The 24,774-nt window shown below is 39.6% G+C and overlaps 3 protein-coding genes across 7 annotated transcripts in view; all 3 read right to left on the bottom strand.

Annotated features, from left to right (window-relative positions):
* The window catches only part of pnpla6 (patatin-like phospholipase domain containing 6), a 38,168-nt gene extending 26,105 nt beyond the window's left edge, over positions 1-12,063 (bottom strand). For all 5 annotated transcript variants that reach the window (XM_034239380.1, XM_034239383.1, XM_034239382.1 and 2 more), the window contains exons 1-11: positions 11,995-12,063; positions 5,720-5,808; positions 3,691-3,768; positions 3,194-3,247; positions 2,870-2,957; positions 2,678-2,760; positions 2,460-2,551; positions 2,206-2,346; positions 877-1,036; positions 670-750; positions 115-243 (exon numbers count right to left, since the gene is read on the bottom strand). In XM_034239380.1, the coding sequence (XP_034095271.1) occupies positions 115-243; positions 670-750; positions 877-1,036; positions 2,206-2,346; positions 2,460-2,551; positions 2,678-2,760; positions 2,870-2,957; positions 3,194-3,247; positions 3,691-3,768; positions 5,720-5,767 (954 nt within the window). In that variant the 5' untranslated portion in view covers positions 5,768-5,808; positions 11,995-12,063. The remainder of the gene's footprint in view (positions 1-114; positions 244-669; positions 751-876; positions 1,037-2,205; positions 2,347-2,459; positions 2,552-2,677; positions 2,761-2,869; positions 2,958-3,193; positions 3,248-3,690; positions 3,769-5,719; positions 5,809-11,994) is intronic.
* Positions 12,064-12,714: 651 nt separating this feature from the next.
* Positions 12,715-17,098, bottom strand: atp5pd (ATP synthase peripheral stalk subunit d). Its single transcript, XM_034239379.1, has 6 exons — positions 17,007-17,098; positions 15,751-15,881; positions 14,504-14,600; positions 14,095-14,166; positions 13,011-13,073; positions 12,715-12,898 (listed from the first exon to the last, which is right to left on the bottom strand). Exons 2-6 carry the CDS (start codon positions 15,870-15,872, stop codon positions 12,767-12,769), a joined length of 486 nt encoding a protein of 161 aa, XP_034095270.1. The 5' UTR covers positions 15,873-15,881; positions 17,007-17,098; the 3' UTR covers positions 12,715-12,766.
* Positions 17,099-18,710: 1,612 nt separating this feature from the next.
* Positions 18,711-21,022, bottom strand: LOC117561716 (homeobox protein MSH-C-like). Its single transcript, XM_034239281.1, has 2 exons — positions 20,505-21,022; positions 18,711-19,952 (listed from the first exon to the last, which is right to left on the bottom strand). Exons 1-2 carry the CDS (start codon positions 20,923-20,925, stop codon positions 19,540-19,542), a joined length of 834 nt encoding a protein of 277 aa, XP_034095172.1. The 5' UTR covers positions 20,926-21,022; the 3' UTR covers positions 18,711-19,539.
* Positions 21,023-24,774: the final 3,752 nt, after the last annotated feature.

Here is a 24,774-nt window from a genome sequence, read left to right as displayed (position 1 = left end):
AACCACTTCAGTTTTATGACTGCGTACATTTCTACTGAACGATACAGGAACACTAGAGCGAGAAAGATAGAGGGAGAAAGAGGAACCAACAGAATTAAACACACAACAACCCACCTGTACTACCCGCACCAGGCTCTCAGGGTACTTCTCGAATATAGCAAGGAAGGCCTCTACGGGTAAACGGAGAACAGTGGAAACCTCTGCAGCCCGTGCTGAAACAGTTCTGTAAGGCTTCTGGTGGCCCTGGACACAAAGATCCCACATAGTACTTCAGAACATTTTCATATTTTAATAAGTTCTTACGTGAGAGATTGCTTATTCTAGACCATTCTTGAAGTAATAATGTCGTTGTTCCTTTGTGACAATGTTTTATTAAGATATCAATCATAAAATATCACACGTCAGTATACAAACACATCAAAAACAATCTATTTCAAACATTTTAATGATAATCCTAGAGATTAAAGATAACTATTTCATTTTAAATGTACACTATATAACAACTACAATGTATGTGATAAATGTACAAGCCAGGTGTATGTTAGTGAAGGACATGAGTGAGTCAGCAGGTGATTGTGACTCAATGAGAAGGAAGTTGGTGCGTGGGGTCCAACAATAAAAGCCACATGTATGTGTCATTTGAGTGTGTAGCAACTCGGTGTGACATACTGTGATGACATCCAGGATGCTAAGGAGGCTGTGGACACTGTCTCCCGGATAGACCTCCTTCACCACACTTTCTTTGCCATCCTAAAAGGACAAAAAACAAGCAACTTGTGTTCATAAGCTTTTCTAACAAATCGAGGAGGTACAGACAGTTAAACAGATATAGACATAAAAGCTCGGACTGAGTCAATAACAATCAGCAAGGCATACCGCTCCAGTAAGGCACAATTCTAGTTTTCCATCCTGAACCACGTAGATGCTGCTGTCAGGCTGTCCCGGCCTGAAGGCGTACTCCCCTTGTTGGTACTGCACAAACACCATGTGTTTACACAGCTCCAGGAAGAGGGGCTTCTCAAAGTGACCCAGCACACTGCAATGAAGACAGGGAGGTCATGTGTGAACTAATCAGTAATGATTGTATGTTTCAAATGATTTTTCTTCATTATGTACGGAGCCCTGGAGGGTTCATTGAGAGAAAAATAAATAAAACGTGGCCACGTTTTACTTTCTCGTTCGCACGAGTTACTAAAGCGTGCGCACGAGTTAATAAAGCGTGGCCTCGTTTTATTTAAATTGAGGGATTCCTGTCCGTGACTCACAGTATCTGCCCACAGCTGTTTTATAGAAGGAAAACCTCCTTCACTTTATGAAATCTCTGCGGCACCAGTGGCCTGTACTACGAAGCAGGATTGGCTATTTACACTATTCATTCATGAAGTATGACGCTGCGCTGTCAGCACGCGTCTCCATGTTTGTGATTGGTCAAATGTTGCTAACCCCGTCCCTTTCACGTGAACGCGCTCTCAGCCGGACAGAGAAACCCTGGTTGATTTACTGAGTTGATAACTAGCTTCGTAGGACCGCTTATCGACATCGCGTTTGTTAGGGTTAGTTAAGCCGGGTAAATCGAACATGTCCAGGTCCAGGGTCTGTTGAACTGGCTTCGTCGTACAGGGCACTGGAGGCAGTAACGTGTAACTCAGCAGAATCTGAGAAGAGCAGCACCAGCTGCAAAGAGCTGTGCCTTTTACTGTTTACTTCACTGCGTTTCCCTTCATTAGAACTGCTGAATAGAGATCGAGGCTGCTACGTTTAACCACACACACCTATACACACATCGAACTACCAGAGTATTCCCCCTCGCTTTATGAAGGAGATGTCCTGTCACCGGGGCGCATGATGTGTGTGTGTGTGCTCAGCTCCGCTCTGTGTGCGTGTTCGTGTGTCCGACACCACCGGCATTTGTTTTCAAATTACCACGAACAGTACTTTAAACAAATCTGGTTCCCCATAGTTAAGTGTATTCCCAAGTGAAAGAAATGTGTTTAATCTTAATCTCGATGTGCTATAGTCCTGCCGGAGTGCACCGGAACGAACGATACTATCATAAACAAATGTGTTTTTGTTTTGAATGAATAAATGTGATCATTTGGCATGTGAATCATATAATATCACTTTTTTAAGTATAAAAAATAAGTTGAAGATGAACTCCCCTAAAAATAAAACAATCATAGACATGAAAAAAGGAGATAAACCTACCGGACATTTTTGAGCATGTACAGCACCTCGGAGGGGAGGTGTGAGTTGGCCACATCAAACTCAGTGAGGTCCGCCTCCAGCACTGAGGGAGGGGGCTCCTTGGCCTGCAGGATTGGCACCTCCTTCTTGAAGCGCAGGATCCTGCACAGCAGAAGGAGTGTGATATGAGGAGGGGATGGGAAAGTGTGTGAACTTCTGACAGTGAACTTTCAGTAGAAGTGTTTCTGTTGTTAAGAGAAAGCTTTCTTATTTACTTTTTGGCAATGTTGAGCATCTTCTGCTTCTTCTTTAGGCGTGGCCGAGAGGAAGAGGATGTACCCACCAGGGAAGAGGTAGACTGTGAGACCTGTTGAGAGACATGTTGGTTATAAAAATAGCCCTTATATATTGCCAAAAGCAGCCTGTGATAACTACAACACAGACTTGCAGGCTTGCTTAGAGTATTATCATTTTCTGCCATCCAAACACTCACTTTACGCATGATCTTTCGGCCGTAGAACATTACTTTGTCCCTCTTGCGAAAGCGGTATTTGGGCGCCTGCTGAGCTTCTATGTCTGAAAAATAAGAAATAACATAAAACCTTCAAAATACATACTTATTTTTCCTGACTATTTTTACATGTTCTGAATGCATGGTGAGATTGGATTCTTAGCAGATACTGACTTCGAAGCTGGATCCTTCGCAAGATGAAGAAGATGAGGATGGCGATGAGCACTATGGCGATGCCCGCACCAATCACCATCCCCACCATCTGCACAGAAAAGAAGAAGAGAAGAGGAGAGTGGATGTGTTTACAAGGTCAAAAGCTGACAAAATCTAATGACTGATTCACTTATATTATATTTACTTTGATGTTTTTAAGGTCGAAGAATGACTTTATTAAATCATCTATATCTTTGTGCTTTCTAAATACTAGAGAGCTACATTATTTTTTCTGGCTATCTATGGTAAAACATGTATGGCATTAATAAAATGTGCTGCACTTACCATGCTCGACTGTAGTTCCTCCTCAACAAATGTCTTGATGTTATTAAACCCATCCTAGTGTAACAGAAAAACACAGAGGATTACAAGCAGCCGCTTTAATAGCATACCCAATGGCTACAGCTGCAACAATATTGTAATGGTTGACAACTGCTTTAAGAAAATATTAAGACGATGTAATAATTAATAAATATCAGTTATGTTGATATAAGTCAAATAATAGAACAGTTCGAACAGTCCAGTACATTCAGTACAAAATACAAAGTTAAAGTACATCCATTTATTGTAATTCAGGGTTGAAAATAAACGTTTGCAATATCCAGATATCTATTTCTAGTCTCCCATCACAACATTAATGTATCATAACTTATATTGCCCGGCCCTAGGGGCGAGGTCCTACTACATATGAAACACCCAGATTAAACTATTTTTGATCCAGAACAACATTAATGCTCGAAAAAAAACCTGTATTTTCAAAAAATAGAGGTTTAAAAACTCACGTTTGCTTCCTCAAATAAAGCAGGTGTTGTATCAGCTTCGCTTGGTCCATTGTCTATGTCAGTGGGGACGGACTGGACCTGATAATAAAAATCACATCAACGTCTGACTCGTCTGAATTCCTACAGAAAGGTCAGTCTGCTGATCACTCTACAAGATAACGTTTGCACATGACCCACGGCCCCCCTAATGTGGGTCAATCCAGTGTTGCTTTGAATACACTTTTTCTTTTTAATGTAGTTTGACCTTGAAATAGCTGATGGATTTGTTTTATTCAGTCACATGTGAATGTAGGGGGTAATATGGTCTTGTGCTGCTATAGAGGGTGTAGCCTCACTACCTACAAACAAGGCCCCATGAGATGACGACAAGACATAATGAAAACTGATGGAGCTGGATTTATGCGAGGCAGGGAGAGACAGAACGCAACAAAGCATGAAAGAAAGAAAAGGATCAAAATGGTTTGTTCCTATTCATGTGCATTGCCTCCCAGCAACTACACAGAGGAAGAATACTCTTGAAAAGCTGAGTAGATTTTCCTTTTAGCTTGATGAATGACTTTTTATCAGTAAAGTTCAGCAAACATTGAACTAAGTAATTCTCTAAACAAGACTGTCAGTTCAGGGAGTGGAGATCCTGTAGCCAAGATAAGCTTGTTTGTTTCACTCCAGTATGAGTGTGCAAGAGTAATATGTTTTTAGTGTTCTGGCTGACAGCCAAAGAAACAACATGTCTGTTATCAGTGGATATTGATTAGTGTGAGGGGCTAAGGCAGTAAAAGGCACTGGGGAATATTCAATGAGTGCACATGCAGGATGTGCACACAGAAATGCAATGTAGTTTGTGAATCAAAGTGTAAGTGTGGAAAGTGTTCACGTGGGCAATTCACAGTTTAAAGGTGGTGTCTCCTATCAATTGAAAGTCTGTTACTAAAACACTAGTGGAAATCTTAACATGAAGAGCTATGCGTGTGAAGACATCACAATACGTCACATAACAGAAAGTGATGGGTTGATTATCAGAACAAATTTAATAGGATCGATTTCTAGCTTTAGGTTATTATATTTATTTTCATAATGTTTGCTTAGAATTCTCATTAAGAGAAAATATTTGTCATGTTAAGTTCAGACCGAGCCTTACAGATCTGGCCATTCTTCTTAGTTTTGGGTCGATTTAGAGACGCTTTATCATGTAGGGCTAATGTCTGGGAAAGTTATTTTCAAAGCAGGAGCATTTGCAATGTATTAGACTTGCAAGCTCTGTTGCTCTCCCTGAGGTTTCTCCCATGTTCCCCTTTAAACTGTGGGTTTTCTCTGGAAGTCTTTCCTTGTACGATTTGAGGGTCTAAGGACAGAGGGAGTCGTTTTCTCATACTGATATTCTGCACAAACTGTGCTGTTGAATTTGCTGTAAAGTGTCCTCATTGCAAAGTATTTTTATTATCGACCAAAAATCGTTTTTAAAAATGTGCTATATAAATAAAACTTGATTTGATTTGAAGCTAACAGTCAGCCATAAATCAAATGTATGCTAAAACTTGATTTATGAAAATAAACTAGAAATAAAAGGAGGGCTTCTTCCTTATGGGAATATTATGATCTGGGGTTTGAATTTGAGTTTAGCAGCCAAATTCATCAGGTCAATGTTGAGTTTGCCGGTACAGCAGTTTGCTGTTATAAGCTGCTATTGTGTGCTGTGCTGTGATTGGGTCATAACATGTAACCTCAATGCACGTTTTCATTAACTAATATATAGGATGCCTGTGCAGTCTTTTGTGCTTGTGGACTTTTGTGTAAGATTTGTGTCTATTCACGTTGTATATGTACAACTTGTGACTGATCGTCTGTGTGTCTGAAACAGGCATTTCACTTCACCCTTACAAAGGATGACAGCTATACAATTTATGTTAGCCCACTTACTGACTTCTATTGGCACATGGTATATTTACTTTTTTGTAGCTAAACTTGATTGCTCACTTTGTTTTGTTTTATTATTAAATAAATATGCATATACATCTAGTGAAAAACCAACCTCTTGCGTGTCTCCTTGGACCTCTTGTTCTGAGGTACTCTGTCCCATTGTCACCCTGTTTCTTCATAGGGATGGTCCATCAACGGCCACTGGAAACAAAGACAAACATGATTACAAAACTGACCTTTTGGCATGTCACAGTAGTAGTAGTACTTAACATTAACAAACATCCAGTCACTGGCTATTTAGAGCTTTCTCATTGTGAACTACACAATTACCTCAGCACAGTTTGTACTCCTATTAGGAAAATGTAACATTGTAACAAGGGACCTACATGCACACAAACAAACACGTAATTGCTTTAAGCTGCTGTAAAGAAAAACACGTGTTTAACCAGAAAGAGAATATGAAGCAGGGGATTAAAAAACAACTGTTTATATTCTCAATTGTCTGGTTGAAACAGACTTAATCTCTACTTAAAATCCCTTTAACCGAGTATTAGAATCAGAGAGGGATCAAATGATTGCATCCTACAGCAGCACACGAGGGAGGACACTGGCCAAGGCTAAGTCTCTGTCTCACACACAGCAAGCTATCGAGATAACAGATAGAAAAACGTTCCAGATGGTAACCCTTTCCCCTCTTTTTATCCCAGAATGATCTCCTTACTGTCCCAATTCATCTGTGGCGCTTCTATTGGGGATTCAGAGAAAGCATAATATAGGGCAGCATAATAAAAAAGTGTTTGTAGGCATAGTTTTTCTGTACAATTTCTCTTTTTTAAACCTGCTGTGAGCATGTTCAAGGTTCAAGGCTTTTATTAGTCATACGTACATAGCTACAGTGTAGTTATGACGATGAAAATCTTAGGTCACAGGCTCCACCAAGAGTGCAATACAATGTATATTAATATATGTAAGAAGTGTAAGAAATTGCAGTTAATGGAGAGGTTTCCCTATAGCCGGCAGCTTGATGTCTCTGCCTCTGATAACTGTGACATTGTGCTGAGGCAATAATTCCCAAAGTTCATCGAGGATGGCTACATACCACCTCTCTGCCCACATCTACAGATGGATTCAGCTGACACAGGCTTATGTGCTGGAGCTGGGACACAAGCTTCATTCACTGTCTATGAACAAATAAACAGCTATGCTAGCTTAGCTCGTTGAGGTCCACCGATTTCCCACTCCTACACCAGCAGAAGTGAGGCTGGAGGGTAAACTATTGGGCTAACAAGACACTCCATGTGTGCTGAGGGCATACAAAGTAGGATACAGCAGCAGAGCGAAGAAGCCTCTAAACAAGAAAGCGTCTCACGGCTAATAGCCAACACTTCAAGACCATTAGAGAAAAGACATTACTATAGCCGTAGAAGTTACAACAAGCCTCTTGTTCTGTGTCTTAAGTATTTAAAGATGTTTTAGTGCATGTGCATATTGGTAAATAAGGATATTGTATAGCGATTGCATCTCCTCTGGCATTACATTATAATGCTTGACTTATAAACACTGTACTTCAGTTGCTCTTGGTGTATACTGCTAATAAAATGACTAACTTCAGAACTAACAGTTGGCCTGCTGCAACTAATGTTAAGTTGTTTATTTGATTATTATTTTTGACAATCAATGTCTTTTTCCAGTAATTTTACGGCAAAATGATCAAGAATGATTATCTACAGCCCTTTGATAAACATCAATTTAACTGGTAATTAAATAAATCCTTCAAAAAAAGTAATTAGGAATAGTAAAACAAATGTCCATCAGCTTCATAAATGTCACTTCACAATGAAATGAAACAAAGAAAAGATGCTTATCATTTCATTTAGGAAGACGGTTCAATGTTTTTCTTTTAGTATGTGTGCCTAAAACTGACTGAATTTCCAATTACCGTCACTTCAGTTTTTACAATTAAAAGCCATCAATTTATTGAAGGCTTCAGCTCTTATCTGACATTCAATGTAAAATAATGATGTTTTGTGCTCATATTGACTGTTAAAAGGTTTATTAAAGAACATATTTGCCAATAATACCAGCAATGTCCCAACATTGTCCAGACTGAATATGAGGTAACAACACAGACTGGCTGCATCCCTTGTCTGATGTATTTACTGCTGAAATCTATAACATCTGTGGCTGAGAGAGGGTGGCTGAACTGCTGCATGGATGAAACTAAATCAGTGAAAGGGTGAGGATGCAAGGCAAGGCAAGTTTATTTATATAGCACTTTTCAACACAAGGCAATTCAAAGTGCTTTACAAAAAATAAAAGACATTAAGAAAAGGGCATTTAAAATCAGTCATTAAAAAGAAAAGCTAATAAAAGAAACATTAAAAGAAAAAATACATGGATAAAAGTTACAGTGCAGTTTAAGATATGAATAGTTCAATTAAAAGCAGCGACAAAAAGAAAAGTCTTCAGCCTGGATTTAAAAGTAGTAAGAGTTGCAGCGGACCTGCAGGTTTCTGGGAGTTTGTTCCAGATATTTGGAGCATAGTAACTAAACGCTGCTTTTCCATGTTTAGTTCTGACTCTGGGGACAGAAAGCTGACCAGTCCCTGAAGACCTGAGAGATCTGGATGGTTCATAATTTAGCAGGAGGTCAGTAATGTATTTTGGGCCTAAACCATTCAGTGCTTTATAAACCAGCAGCAGTATTTTGAAATATATTCTTTGACACACAGGAAGCCAGTGTAAAGACTTCAGAACAGGAGTGATGTGATCCACTTTCTTAGTGTTAGTGAGGACTCGAGCAGCGGCGTTCTGAATTAGCTGCAGCTTCCTAATAGATTTTTTAGTGAGACCTGTGAAGACACCATTGCAGTAGTCGAGTCTACTGAAGATAAAAGCATGGACAAGTTTTTCCAAATCCTGCTGTGACATTAGTCTTTTAATCCTAGATATATTCTTTAGGTGATAGTAGGCTGATTTAGTAACTGTTTTAATGTGACTGTTAAAACTCAGGTCAGAGTCCATGACTACACCTAGATTTCTGTCTTTATCTGTTGTTTTGAACATTGCACACTGAAGCTCAGCGCTAACTTTTATACGTTCTGCCTTGGCTCCAAAAACCATTACCTCAGTTTTATCTTTGTTTAATTGGAGAAAGTTCTGACACATCCAGTCATTGATTTGTTCAATGCATTACTCAGTGTTTGAATTGGAGCATAGTCTCCTGGTGAAATTGTTACGTAAATTTGTGTGTCATCTGCATAGCTATGGTAACTTATTTTGTTGTTTTTCATTATCTGAGCCAGTGGTAGCATGTAGATGTTAAAGAGAAGAGGCCCCAAGATGGAGCCTTGAGGAACCCCACATGTCATATTTGTCAACTCAGATGTGTATTTACCTATAGAAACAAAGTTGTTTCTGTCCTTTAAGTAGGATTCAAACCAATTTAGAACTGTTTCCGAAAGTCCCACCCAGTTTTCCAGTCGGTCTAGTAATATGCTGTGGTCAACAGTGTCAAACGCAGCACTGAGATCTAATAATACTAACACTGAAGTTCTGCCACTGTCTGTGTTTAAGTGGATGTCATTAAAGACCTTTACAAGAGCAGTCTCAATGCTGTGGTTTGGACGAAAGCCTGACTGGAACACATCGAAACAGTTATTTAAATGCAAGAAATTACTCAACTGTTGAAAAACAACTTTTTCAATGATTTTACCTAGAAATGGGAGGTTTGATATGGGCCTGTAATTGTTCATCACTGAAGCATCTAGATTATTCTTTTTTAAGAGCGGTTTAATGACTGCAGTTTTCAGGGCCTGTGGAAAAATACCTGAGTGAAGAGATTTGTTTACTATATGAAGTAGATCTGAGGCCATGCAAGGCAAAACATCTTTGAAAAATCCTGTTGGAATAATATCAAGGCAGCAAGAGGAGGATTTCAGAAGTTGAATAATGTCCTCTAAGTTTTTATCATTAATCTGATGGAATTGTGTCATGATGTTTGAATTGATGTTAAGTGGACACAGAGACAACACATTTGCTGTACCTGATGCAGAGGCACTGACTGCTTGTCTGATTTTATGAATTTTGTCAGTGAAGAAGGAGGCAAAATCATTGCACTGATGCAATGATTGCAAATTCAGAGGCTACTAACACTGGGGGGTTAGTTAGTCTGTCGACGGTAGCAAACAAGGCACGTGCGTTGTTTTTGTTTTTGGTAATGATGTCAGAGAAGAACGATTGTCGTGCGTTTTTCAATTCCAAATTATAAAGGCCAAGTCTCTCTTTATAAATGTCAAAGTGAACCTGGAGATTTGTTTTTCGCCACCTGCGTTCAGCTTGCATGTGTGATGCAGTGCCATGTTACATGAAGTACCCCTGTGAGTCACACACAAACAGAAGAGGAGGCTGCTGCGAGGGAATCACCGCTTCAAGCACACTTATTTATAACCAAAATATATTATATTAAAGTGCATTTGAAAATTACAACATGTGACTTAATCTTCCAATATTGATAATCATAAAAAGGTTATAATATGGTCTTCATTCTTTTTCAGAAATTGTTAATGACATTCTCGTATACAAGACTTGTGGTCTTTTAATGCTGAGTGCAAATTAATAAACAAAGTAAAGTAAAGTGTGTTTGACACTGAAAGCTGTCACCATGCTTTCAATCTTTGAGTGCAAAATCAACACCAGCCAAATGTCAGCAGTGGGCAGGCAGTCAGTCATATTTATCAAATCTTTTACTATTTTTAAAATTGCCTTTCCAAAAACAAGCTTGTAGATTTTGGGATATAACTGTTATATGTAGTGCTCTTGTAAAACATGTCTTACTCTGCCTCTTGTAGCAGAGTCGGCTATCACAGCAAGCGATGTAACAAAACGTACTTGCTATTACTCAAAACATGTTGCTTCACATTACACTTTGCCTCAGATTGTCTCTCTTTTCTCTGTATATAGCATCAAGTGCGGTGATACAACTGTAAGAAAAGCACAGGCCTGTTATCCCCGGAAATTAGACTATAAGCAACGCATTAGCCTCCTAGCAGTGCCTCTCTCCATGCAGGCCTATTCTCATTGTCCTCTATGTACAATGAAGCTAGTGTTGACTCTTCAGTCCAGGGGCAGACCTGGGCCAACTAGTAACACAGCCATGTCTGTTTTCACCTAACACAATACACCCTCCAGGCCATGATATTCACAAAAAAGTGCCTGTATGATGATGCATTTTAAACCCCCTTTTAGGAATATGTATGGCTGGAAAATGTCTGCCACAAGGTAAAGCCATTACTGTGACTCTGCACTATATTCACATTTGAAGGATTTTGCAGTGCCAGTGCAAGAAGACAACCACAGACTAACATTTATTTGGTTGAATGTGCTACTTTTTTAACACTGTGCTGGACTATCACCTTTGACCCTGAAGGCTTAGCCAACTGTACACTTCACACTTTATGGAGACAGATTTTAATAAAACTATAAGAAAAGACAACATAACACAACAACATACAGGCATCAGCAAACTTCTGACCAAGGTCAACTCAGAGGTTGACATGATCTCATAATTCCCCCTGCCCAAATAGTTGTACACCTCACAGAGGTCTCGTAAATCCCATGGCAGGGTTGTTCAGTTGTAAACACATATGAAACGCGGGGAACCACTTAACAGAAAACTAAAAAAATAAATAACCAATAAACCTCAAGCTACGACACGAAATACGTAATATTTCTAATTCGCAGCAGTAGTTCGTATAGGCTACTCGCATGGGTGTATTGATGTTGAGTGTTTGACGCAGTGGTGTACAGTTAGCTAAACTAGCTAACAGGCAAAGGAAGCACACAAGGGATTGTGGATACATAGATATAGTTAGGCCTTATTGTTTATATTCGGACAAGTGTTAAATGTGTGATTTCAGCCTTGGGAAAAGTTAAGCAAATGTGGTAGTATTGTTAGTATTTCGTAAGATTCGTGGGTTGAAAATAGCAATCACAATATCTCTCCAGCGTCCAGGGCAGAGGGCACCTGCCTGAATGTCCCATCCATATCGTAATCCCTGCGGCTAGCGCTGTCACTGGGTAACCGTAACGTTAGCTAGCTTTCGATGCTACTGATGTCTGTTTCATGTGGTCATCATCGCGGATGTGGAAGTAAAGTACCTCAAAGCCATAATTTATGTTGAATAACATTTGGGTTGTCTTTTTGACCTCCGCAGCAACAATCATACCGTTATTAACACACACTTGAAGGGGTGGCCCGTTTTCACTGCGCGGTAAACACAAACGCGAAAATAAACCGGTCAATAAATGACACGACCGTGAGCTTACATTTGTCACACTAACAATATGTCATCAAATAATACATAGCCGTTTCAAGAATGCATTTACCTGATCTGATAGACTCCCGTCAATCGGCACTGACTCAAATAACATACAAGGGAAATCACTGATGAAGCCCCTCCCGTTTTCCTTCCACCAGAATTGTAGCCAATCATCAACTGAGAAGCTGTAAAGATGGGCCAATCAAAACGCCTATTTTTGGGGAATACATAGTGAGTTTCCAATCATTTTTGAGGACGACAGCCAGTACATCCCAGATTGGGTAACATCAGGACATATTGCATTTGTTTATAACGGAAGGTAAACTTTTGAGCGTTTTATTCGGACTTCGACATGAGACACACTGGCAAGTTTGAACATACAAAACACTGTATGTGAATTTAATTGAAGCTTTATATTACTGATCACAGATAATAAATGTAAATTACTTTATATACCCAACCTCTGTACTCAGATCTTCATCAACACGTCTACTTATTAAATTAGACAACAACTCTTATGTAATGTATTTATTTATTTATTACTAGATAAGCTCAATAGCTCAAGCCTTGGATACATATATTATCGTACAGTGGTACTGGCTACAGATATAAACCCAAGAGGATAGCATTATTCTGCAAGTCAACATGTTAGCAAGAAGCCTTTATATCGCTCCCCCTGTGGGCTCAAACTATAGTATCACAGGTTGCTGTTACTGGTCTTAATGTCAAAATAACAGCCAAGAAACTGAAAATAACATGTGCATCAAATAATGAAATAAACAAATGGTTCTCTTCCAAATACATAAACTTTATTGATGGGCGAGTGGCCAGAAATATGATTACAGGCTCGCAATGGGCTGGTGGGGCCAGTAGGGATATTTTTCCTTGTCCAATTTGGTCTCGGGGAAGTAATTGTTGAGGTCCTCGATGGTCATCTGATCGACTGGAATCATGTCCTTAAATTTACCCAGCTGAGACCAAACACGGAAGAATAGAAAAAGAGAAGCAGAAAACAAACGGTAAGGTTATAAATGCAGGTTTACTGATGAAGTGCAAGAGTGGTTTTAGCAACAAATGTCTCACCTCTTTCTCATATTCAGCAACGCGGGCCTTAGAAGCTTCAATGTAGGCTAGAGCATCTTTATCCTGTAGGAGAAATATGAAATAATTAGACCTTACACTTCTACAGATAATGCTGGTACTATCAAATAATAAATTTCAATGAATACCAGTTCTGGTTTCTGTCTTTCCTTGCTTTAATTAACTCATTTGTTTTCAGTGTCAGATGGATTTTGTTAGTGTTAACTATTGTGTATATTAAGTATGACCAAGTCACTGCACATCATCCCGCTTATTACATGGCCACATTCTCAACAAAGTAACGTCATGACTCCCAATATTAATTGAAATGCTTTTATGGATTTAGAAAATGATTTTATTGATTTAAAAAATAGTTGTATGTATTTATTTAAATTGACAAGCATCCGCTAAGAGAAATAGTCCGTTGTTACTGTTTGAACTAACGTAGCAACGGCAGGAACTGCTTCGATAGCGTTTTTGAGGAGCTTTTTGATTACAGATTTGAAAACATCGTTGCTTGCTTTAAAAGTAGCACAATTCATTATGTCAAACCTTGGAAAGTATCTAGATATCCCTGCCCTAATGCCAAAGTAACTGCACACTGAATATGTGTCGCTGTCTGATGTCTATGTCTGGACCGCTGCGTAAAAAGGAGGGTTTCTGCTGTTTTCTTGTCGCTGTTGTCTTGTCGCTCTTGTCTTGTCGCTCTTGTCTTGTCGCTCTTGTCTTGTCGCTCTTGTCTTGTCGCTCTTGTCTTGTCAGTTAGAAAAGCAAACTGCATGCAGTTTGCTTTTCGGCCAAACTGTATACAGTTAAATCGAACGGACTTGTTTGTGCAGATGTGAGCGTCCTTAACAACGGTCAATAAGTGCTTGACAGCGGTCTGTCTGTTCTGGATTAACAACGTGTCACGTGTTCTGAATTGACCAATCAGAATCGAGTATTCAACTAAGCCATGTAATAACATAATTTAAGTGCTTGTATAAAAAAAATGACAGTTACCAATTTTGGTTTAACGATCTTTCTTTTTATAAAAAGTCAACCAATTATACAACTTTATACCGTTGTTGTAGGTGTAATCACTTACAGTTGCAGTCTCCTGTGCGTTGATGACGGAGGTCTGTGTGTCCACAGGCTGAGGAATCTGCAGGGCTTGGAACTGTGTGTAAAAAGAGCATTTTGCATTTAGCACTGTAACGCATAAAACTGCAATTATTCAAATAGCACTGCAAGTTATTAAATCTGCAGGGGAAAAATAAGTTATTTTAAGACAAAGCTTCAGTGACAAACCAAGATTTGTCAGATTCTACTGCCTTTAGAGAATCCTTTGAATTCACCATTTATTTGGGTCCTGTATTGTGTTTTACATTATGTGGAAAGGTCTCAGTAAAGCCAACTACCAGTGTCAGATGTGGGATTTTACTTACACCCACATTTCATTGAACGACTGCATTATGCTCATGATCAGTTAAATACTGCAGTCAAGTAAAGCCCACCTTTTTCTCAAAATCATCAACCATCCCAGCTTTGGCCACCGTGGTCCGGTAGAAACTCCAGTCAATGGCTGCAGCAGTCTCTGGCAGGGAGCTCAGTCTGGTTCAAAGAGACAATGGGAGTTTAACAGACAATATAGGTACAGTAGGCAAACTCAAGAGGACATCAAAGATCCAAATGAGTTTTTAACAGTTAAGAATAAGCAAATGTCTTCCCTAGTTGTTCAAAAAGGTGAGTAAGACAATAACTGTGCAGAGACAACTTAATAACCCATTGCATCAATTGCTAATAAGAAACCCAATAAAACGCATATAAGAAGCAAAATAATAAAATGACAAATACACATAATAAACTGTTTTTGTCCGCATCTTGGATCCCGCCCCCAAAAAAAACGTTATCTCATAATGGGTAAAGGCCTGCCTGATAACAGAATTGTAACTCAATACACATTTCCTCAAATATCACCAAATTGTAAACCTGCGGAGCTCCTCTTGGGATATATTACAGTAAAATAAGAAATATTACACCAGCAGTTCATTGCAGACTGTTATGTTTATGTGAGGAAATGACAGTACATCAATTAATGGAGTCTTATTCAAGCGGACTTAATTTTAAGGACATTTTGGCCAGGGGTGTAGTGCTATTTGTTTAACTTATTATCCCGCTGCCTGCTGATGCTGCAGCCATTTCATGAAGTAAAGGAGGTTTTCCAAGTAACACTGTGGGCAGCTGATGCAGTGAGAATGTATAGATGAATGAACTGGTTTAAATAGTCTCCTGCGTTGCCGAGTTCAGCTGGAGAGTCTATTCCTTGTACACACTGTAAAGCCCCCTTAGACAAGTGTCATTGGGCTTTATTAATACAATATGATTGATTGATTCATTCATTGATTGATTGATGTACACACGCTCATGTCCTACTTGCGCTCCGGTGCTTAAACAAATAGCACTACACTCCTGGCCAAAATGTCCGTAAAAACAAGTCAGATTTTGAATTATAACTCACTTAATTTCCACAAGTAAACATAATAGTTTGCAAAGCATTGGTGGTCTCAGGAAGCGCCACCTCCACCTGTTCACACAGGTAACTTTCTTGTTTCCCAAGCGCACAATTTAATTTATTTTGTCCATGCTCCGTCAAACCACATTTTTCACAGTTTACTTCTCTACAGTTCAACACTATAAGACCTAAATTGATTCAAGCTGACTTGGCATAGCATTCTAAGCCTGTTGTTTGTGTTAAACTAACTTGGCAGCGATGGCATCACTGCGAGTCTTCAGAGCATTGAACATGCTCTTCTGGTTGGGTGGGACCCTCTCTGCAAACGCCAACCAGTCAATGGCCTTCACGGCTACACGGCGGCCTGCCATTATGTATGTCTGAAAGGAAGAAGGAAATCTTGTTCGTCAAATCAAACCCATCAAAAACATGAAAATAAACCAGGCTACAACGGAAACAACTATTTTCTGGTTATATACACACACTGAGTTGCCAGTTAATGAAGTACATCTAGCTAATACTAATACTATAGTACAGTTCTGCAATAAATCCCAGCTGCATACATGTTGATATTCAATGTGTCTTGAAGCTATTTGGGAGTTTGACAGGAGAAAAAAAACTTAACTCAAGGTCCCTTACTTAGTTTTGAATGAACTTTTGTCTGCTAACAAGGTCAGAAGTAAAACGTAATACTTGTGTTTTAGGTAGGTGTTGATAAAGTGTATGATCATTTTGCAAATTGTAATCGCTGGCGAATATTTTACCCCGTTTATATCAGTGAGGGTAAAAAACGAAATATGGATTTCAAGTGGTTTCTGAACATGTTACCCTTAATGACAGTGGGATGTATTGCAGGGCTGTGTGTAATGAATGTGTAGCAGGTTTAATAATGACAGAGTGCTTCTGAATTTCCACTATGTAATGATCGTCTATGTTAGCTATACTACGGTTGACATACATGGGAAGACATTTACCTGCTGCTGACACAAAGGTTATATGTAGCCTATATATAGATGAAAATAATTAATTAATGAGTGCATTATTGTTGCAGCCTGGACAGAGAAACATACCTGTATTTGCAATTTAAGGCGCATTGTGATGTTATAAACACATAGCAGTTTGTGTTAAAGACAAGTAGCGTTAGCGTCAGGTATAAATGCATTTTCGAAAGTGACGTTTCGAAAAAAGACTATGCTACATTGTAAGGAATGTTTTTTAATAACTAATGGAGAAGTTGACATGGTGAAAACACATGTTTGACCATAGGCATTCAATGACACCAGGCCCTTGACATTATATTTAAGACTCCTGCTAGCTCTGTTAGCTTGCTAGTGAAGGTCAGTCAAGTCTCTCTATTACACAGGGTTTTTCACAAAACACCCAGGAAAATATACGTGTACTGTTGAAAATCATGCACAAAGACACGTGTATAAGTTGCACAAACAACTATTTAAACAGACTTTCTTGAGATTTCATTTAGGAGATCGCTGCTCGGATGTACTCACCTCGCTGCTGAAAGAGTAGTGACGTAGTGGAGCAGCGGAAGTGGTTTTATTTATGAGTGGAGGGTCAGCAACATGGCCGCCACCGCCCTCTGCTGGACGGGCAGGGCAGCTACCGAGAGTTACACTGCCTTAATTTGTCCGTCGGAAAAGCTCATATACAGTACATTTGGCAAAGGTGGAAAATATACTAACATATTGTACTTAAATAAAAGTACAAGTAACACATTGTAAAAATACTATGTTACAAGTTAAAGTCCTGCAATCAAAATGTTACTCAAGGCAAAGTAGAAAAGTATAGCATCTGAATATATTAAAGTAGGCTACCAAAGTAAATCTACTCGTTTTGCAGAATGGCCCATTTCACAATAATACATAATATGTTTTGATAAAAACAAAAACTATGCTATGAAGCTGGTAAAGGTGCAGCTAGTTTGAATGACTTTGTATATTAATTGCAGTGTAAATTGTGAATTTACTCCAGATGTAACTAACGTCTGATTTAGGCCAAGTGTTGATTCTATTTCACATCATTTATCCAAATCTGCAAAGTAACAACATTTTTGAATAAATGTAGTGGAGGGAAAATATCATATTTACTTCTGAAATGTGTTGTACAAAAAAGTGAAATAGGCTACTCGAGTTCAATTACCTGAACAAATTCTACTTAGAGTACCTGCGTACTCAGTGACTTTACATCCCTGACATTAAGGATAAGCTGTATATTTACAACTATGGTGCTTTGGAGTGAAAATAAATATACCTATATTAAACTGCAAGTTGTATTACTCTTGTTACTGTTGAGCCATAAACCAGACCTACGATCATTTTGTGTAGGGCGACTAGAACCTAACATAAAACTAAGAATAAGGGAAGTCGTTTTTCTTCTTAATTAAAGGTATAAGTACTAATTAACAGGGTAGGCTACAGATTAAAAATATAAATGATTACCTCTGTGTGTTGCAGGGATCAAAACAACGGGCACAATGAAATAAATTATCGCACCACGTTTACAAATATACGATAGGCCTATATTTTGTCCAAATGTCATCAAACTGATAATTTGTGCTCATTTGGCCATATTTCTGGATTTATTTTAGCTGGAAGCATTATTTGCAGGTGAATATCGGTCTCTTTAGGTGCGCAGCAACCGCACAAGTCCCACCACATTTTACCAACTCCACGTTGTTTTATTGGGTTTTATTGGTTTGTGTGAACAGCCTTCCAACTCCCTTTTTTTGGAAATCACAATAATTGACAATATAGGCCCTATGTTAAATTAAAAAGTATTTGCCATTACAAATGTGTTGATAAAAAGTGGAAAAGAAGACAGAGTTGTGTTAAAAAAGGTTTTACTCAAATAAAGGCTGATGTTAGCATATCCACCAAAGTGTTTGCAAAGTGTTTTATGAATAGTGTCTTCGCTCGTTTGACGTATAAAGTTGTGTAAGGTAAATGGCACGATATTGGAAAAATCACAGTTGTAATTATTGGGCCATTTTAAGGTTCCATTATAAAAGAATTAGGCAAGTGGGCAGGCAATGCTTCATTTATTGCGGTTTGGCAGTGCTTTCACTAGAAATACATAAATAAACATTATATTAATGAAGTCTGTTGAAATGTGTTGAATAAGCGCAACTCCTGCTCCACTAATTCAACAAAATAGCGAACGCGGTTTTTTCTTTTTTTAAATGAGTCAGCATTTCAGATCTTGTATAATGTTTATTTACTAAAAATCAGCCTTTACAAGTTACTGAACACTTAGATAGAAGGATGTATGTACACAGTACAGATACAAAGATTATCAATAAATACCACATTTCCTGCTGCTCTTCAAGCGAGGCAGCAAGGCTTTATGAACTCTACACATTGTATTTACATTTACAGCAAAACACCTCGAAGAAAATCTATCATCACTCCCATAAAGGCCACGTTGTGATAATAAAAAAATATCTAATACACATTGTTTTCCTAAAATATAATTTTGCTCCATGTTTTGAAAAAGACGTAGAAATGGTGACTGCTGTAAGGATATACAAACATTCAAACAGCAACTATGGGAACCTGCAGTTGTACCAGAAATGTCAATCCTGATTGATAAGTAATACTTCAAGTGATACACTTAAGGCACTGACTCTGTTTAAGTACTTTTCTTTTGCTTTTAAACCTCCGCCTCAGCAGACTTGCTTCTGGACACACTTTTACAAACTACTGTGGACTGGAAAGATATATTTAAGGCATGTCGTTTAAAAACCTGACATTTACTTTTGGAGTCCTGCCTCAGTAATGTAGGCCTCCACAATCCACAGAACTGGCCTTAAAATGCGCACAACTAAACTTACTCAGTCCAATTACGCACACAATTAAATAGCTAAATGTGACCCAAATCATATTTTAAAAATTCTGGAGGTTAGAACATTTCTCTGAACCCCTATAAAAATAGTCCGAGGTGTAGAAAACGAATCATCCTTGTTCATAAGTGTATTGAAAGAAGAAACTTTCACTTTTTAAAACATAAACAGACAGTAGCCTACTACTAAGATAAATAGTACATCCCATAAGTGACGGGTCCGCCGAACAGTCCTGGGATCGGCATGCTGGGCCTCGCGAAGGCGTTTGACGGACACCACGTTGGAGAGCCCATGTGCGCTCCGAGGGGGAGAGGCAGCGCGAAGGCGGGCAGCATGGGCTTGGAGGCCAGTTTATACTTTTCCAGCTCGGCCTCCTGCAGTCTCTTGGCTTTGGCCCTCCTGTTCTGAAACCAAATTTTGACCTGAGTCTCCGTCAGGTTGAGAGAGTTGGAGAACTCGGCTCTCTCGGCGATGGAGAGGTACTGCTTCTGGCGAAACTTGCGCTCCAGCGCCAGCAGCTGGGAGGTAGTGAAGGGAGTGCGAGGTTTCCTGTTGTTTTTGTGTTTCCTTAAAGGACACTGAGGTGGACTTGTGCTCCCTGTTGGAAAATGACAAAGAAATCGCTGCGGTGAGATTACATTGAAGCGTATGTTGATAAAGACAGCAAGTGAACAGGCAAATAATCAATATCAAATGCAAACACACGATACAATACACAAACTTCCATAAGTAGGCTACTATTAAATATATTGTTGATGATGTTCAGTTATGCTGGCATTCTTTATAAAGCTGAAGCATCTTGAAGTTATTATTATGTGCATATACCACCTGCATGTGTGGGTATATATCACATATAAAGATGCTTGCAAAAATAACCCAACAAACCAAATTGCTTCACATGCTCAGTGGCAACACTACCATAATGTATCTGCATTTTGTAAAACACATAATGCAAGAAAGAACAAAGACATATACGCAGGGTCTTTAGAGCTATGGGGCAAAGCTAATAGGACTGGTGCAACAAATCATTTTGTGTATCTGTTGTCTAATAAAGCCTTTTCTTGGCAGCCTTTATTATCGACTGTATAACATGGATGTTTGTAGGAAAAGTATCCTTGCATTTCTCAAAGCAGCAGAGGGACGGACTTACGAGGCGGAGTAGAAAAGGAGGACGTCTGGTACCAAGTGCTCTGCTCTTTCTCACAAAACTGCGGGCTGTCCTCACTGGAATTGCTGGAAACACCCGGTGAGCCCTTCGCGGAAACCTTGCTTTCCGCGTAGAGAGTCCTTGGAGAGAACTGCACGCCTTGGCCAACCAAGGGCTTCGGCAGGGCCTGAGCTAAGTCTGAGGGAGGATAAGAAGTGCGACAGGTGGTCTTCTTGGAAATCAGCGACTCTACGCTAAACGGGAGGCTGGTCCGCTGAGGTTTGTATCCTTTCTCAGTGGTCATGTCTTTAGGCTGGTTGTCCTCGCCCTCCGTATCCGTCTCCTCTTTCTGATGAAGCTGTTTGGCGTCCTGGGACAGCGACCCCTGCACAGGATTCATCGTGACAGAAGGGGATGGGGCCATGCACCTCCGTGTGGCCCGTTCAGAGAAATTGAGTCGACGAGTGTACAGTGTCCAATATGCGTCTCCGCGCTGACAGCGGTGCCCAGTAGCTTTTACGCGCTGTACGGAGTCGTCTATAAAACGACAGGGGCTGTCCCCCTTTCCACTCGCACCAATCAGCTAGTCCATTTGGCCTTGTGACGTATTGGAGTGCGGCTTTGATTGGCTAGCTGCCTTCCAAGGGAACATCAAGAGGCCTTTGAAAGGAAGGAGAAGTTAATCATACAGACCCCATGCGGCGCGCGGCTATTGATGGCCCTCACAAAGTAGCTTAGACCAATTTTAGCGCAATTAACCAGTGGGGAGGACTCTCTTGACCATTTACATCCATTAGCCCCGCACACCATCGCTGCTATTCTTTGAATTATTCCAATACTGTAAAGCTGAGCAGGAACCAAAGAGTCACATGTCAATATCAAAGTGATAGTTGTATCAAAGGAGAAGGAACAAATAAAAACATTAAGAGATAAAATAAAATCACACAACATTACTATTCAAACAAGCTAGCCTACGTAAAACATTAAAAAGACTGGAAAAAAAAACGAGTAAACAATTTATCAGATAATCAAATCAAGAAAGAAAAGGTGCAAACCCACGATCGAAATTGATTAGGTGACTGTTGGTCACACAGCATTACAGCAATTTAAGGCCTGTCATGAGCTCTTCTCGCTGCACAATGGCCTCAGTTGAGAAGCAACAGGCGTTTTCTTTCTGCAGGTCATACTATTTAATAAGCCAGACAAGTTGTGTTTTGCAAGGCGCCAGGCTCGGCAGGATCAAAAAGGAAGATACCTCGGGGAGAAAAGGCAACGGTTAACTCCACTTAACCAATTGTCCTCCAAATATTTCATAGTCCACTGCATGGAGCTGCTGGGAGGAAGCAGGCGCTGACAGTTAACTGTTTCACGTCTAGTCCGAAACTGTCGAAGGTGGGATTTAATTCAGTTTGACAAGTTTAGCGAAATGTTCACAGCAGTGATGCAAAATCATCTCACTTCACCTCCTTGGACTTCAGAACAGGTTACAAATACATTTTGTAGGCCTACTGTCTTGAAAGATATTTAACCGAGTGAATTGTTAAGAAAACTATTTAATTTGCCATTGTTGTGCTCAGCAAAAAGTATTTGCAGGATAATATCTGCTTGAGTAACTACAGGTCACTTTCCTGATAAGTACTGGTGATAATAAGTCAGTTATGTCAGTACTCATTTTCTTTTGCTCACGTTTAGGTACAAATACGTAAGTATATAAGTCATTCAAAAATTCACTTGAAAGTATAAGTTAATCAGCAAAATGAACTTAAAATATATAAAGAAACAAAAGTCATTTTGCTGAATAGTCCCATACAATTATTGAAAATTGCATGAACAAGGAGTTGTACCTTGAATTAATTAATGTGACGAATACAACTTATTGACATATTTCCAGTATTTACACTGCTATAGTTAGTTAATGTGGAGCTATAAAATGTTCAGATGGATGGATTCAATTTGATAGGGGGATCAATTCAGATTCAAATGGACTAAAGTCAGCTTGTAAGGTATCGTAAAGTGGATGTATTTAGTTTTCTTGTTAGTTCTTTCTTGTGCCATAATGATTATGTCTCCTCAATATGATCCTTGTTTTGCAACTTGGGACATAAAGCTCCGTGTACTTTGTGATGTCCATCATCTATTAATCCCCTTTCAACAAAGGTTCAAGCTGATATCACATTAAATGTGTCAGCAGCACACTGCGGCCTCCTGGACATCATCAGTCCCAACATGAGACCTCACGAGAGCTCCACTCTCATCAACACTATCAAATATACGATTATAGAGGCTAAATGAGATGATGGATTGATCTGCGCCAGTGGTTAATCCGAGAACTTTAATTCATTAGTATAGTCCTTGTAATGGTTAATTGCTTAGTTGGATGAAACAATGAATTGTTATTTTATTAGATTTTCCTGTGTAGAAACCACAATCAGTTACCTTTCCCAACTCTCTCATCTAAAATGACATTGTTGTACAATTAAACTGCATTCCCAATAACAGTTCGAGGGAAACGTGTTTTCTCCCAGATGGCAGTCACAGTTTTAAACATGTGGTTAAGATTGTAAATTAAAACAAAACAAACAGCAACAAAACGAATTGGGTACGATTAGTCAAATATATTTTCTATTTAAATGGTGTTACTTATATGCAAGTTAAAATAAGTCAGTGTTAACTTTGTTGCCTCACACAGACAAGAATACCAGTGTTCCCATGTTTGTTAATGCCATCAACTACACCCTCATCTAAACTTTGACTTGAAAAGTGTTTGTGATATGTCAAAAACATACATACATCAAAAGAAAAAAGGTTCCCCTCATACAACTTTAACTACGAAAATCAGCTGCTGTTTCTCAAATAAATATAAAACAAGATTGTTTGATAGACAACACGTTTTATTGAGAGAACTAATGGTCGGCGTCTTGAAAGCCTTCAAGTGCAAAGAACAGTTGAGCCATCGTCAGGTAAGAGCCACGACTGGTTGATGATTCAACTTGAGTAAATCCTGATGTTGAGTGCGCTCCTTAGTTTTCTTTCCGACAAAGCCGGCCCTCTGTCTCCTCACTCACCGGGGCCTCTCGTAACCCAGCTGGTTTGGGTTTAAATCCCAGCTAACGTGACGATTCTCTCTATCTCACCTCCGTAGTGTTGTGAAAGAAGGGGATGAGAGTTGTCCCGTGGAGCACACAGACTCAAACAGAGATTCATCTGATACAGTTTCACCCAGAGATAAATCTACACATGGAGTATAGTTACCTCTCCTCCCCTGGTGTTTGCTCCAGTGTATTTAGCTTCGGGCCCCCTCTCCCCTACCTCAAAAGACATTTCTGTAACAGCATGCAGGCGAGTGAACTGTGTCAAAAGGTGTTAGTGAGTTTGAAAGCAGATCTGTCCCTCAAGGTCGGTGCAAGCTCGATGGGAAGCACTTTCCCCTTGGCTGGCACTGGAAATGAAAACGTTTGTACGTGTATGAAATGCTCGATGCTTAGATGGAACCACATAGCCAGCTCGTAAAGAGCAAGGGCCAATTGGCTGAATGATAAGTTATGTGAGGAAACAATTCAACAAGATTATAACGTAATTCTCGCATTTGTTTTTCTCCAAAAAGATGATTCAGTGAGGACTTGAGGTGCAACAGCTGATGAAGTCAGACTTTGTGGGAGTCCAGGTGAGCTTGTGTCTGTCCTCCATCAACAATGTGTGAATTCCCTGCTGTAGCGAGGCTCTCTGACAAACAAACAGATCATTTAGAGGAGTGAGCGAGCTGTGGAACCCAATCCCTGTGAGATGTGTCGACAGTGGCACAAAGACCTGTAGCTAAAGGCCTCCACGAGATGGACATTTTGCTGACATGACAGCGCGGTGTAGCAGCGGGACAACTGAGCGTCACCCTGACACGTCACTCTCACATTGCTCTCTCTTGTCTGTAAGAACAGGAACACCTCTGTGGGGAAGTGTAGTCTTAATTTCTGCGTGAAAACAAGAGGTAACTATTTATCTTTCTGTGTATTGGTTTCATTTCCTGCCTCTGTCGACACGTGTGCCTTCCTTACATACGGTAACCAGCATGGCGCTCTCCATTTAACAGCAGCTTAAATAGCTGCTCTGAGGGTTGCTCAGTGCTGTGGAAAAATATCTTGACCTTTCATTTGACTTAACAAGTTGATCCAATCCACATCAGAGCCGCTTCATCCCTGCACTTAAACGCTGGTTTGACATTTTCTGCCAAAGCCACTTCCTCTTGTGGCATCAGACTGCCCCGTGTTTGAATGCAGGG

Source organism: Gymnodraco acuticeps, unplaced genomic scaffold, assembly GCF_902827175.1.
Source record: "Gymnodraco acuticeps unplaced genomic scaffold, fGymAcu1.1, whole genome shotgun sequence".
Taxonomy (NCBI): Eukaryota; Metazoa; Chordata; class Actinopteri; order Perciformes; family Bathydraconidae; genus Gymnodraco; species Gymnodraco acuticeps.
The sequence above is the reverse complement of the archived record's forward strand: the minus strand, read 5'-3'. Positions and strand labels throughout refer to the sequence as shown.

Bases quoted from the DNA above. Each gene is read 5' to 3' on its own strand.
- atp5pd (XM_034239379.1), bottom strand. From the start codon at position 15,872: ATGGCAGGCCGCCGTGTAGCCGTGAAGGCCATTGACTGGTTGGCGTTT. The intron at 14,601-15,750 runs GTTAGTTTAACA...TCTTTGAACCAG, and splicing joins AGTGATGCCATCGCTGCCAA to ACTGAGCTCCCTGCCAGAGA. The intron at 13,074-14,094 runs GTAAGTGATTAC...TTTCTCCTACAG, and splicing joins ACGCACAGGAGACTGCAACT to GATAAAGATGCTCTAGCCTA.
- LOC117561716 (XM_034239281.1), bottom strand. From the start codon at position 20,925: ATGGCCCCATCCCCTTCTGTCACGATGAATCCTGTGCAGGGGTCGCTG. The intron at 19,953-20,504 runs GTAAGTCCGTCC...ATTTTCCAACAG, and splicing joins CTCCTTTTCTACTCCGCCTC to GGAGCACAAGTCCACCTCAG.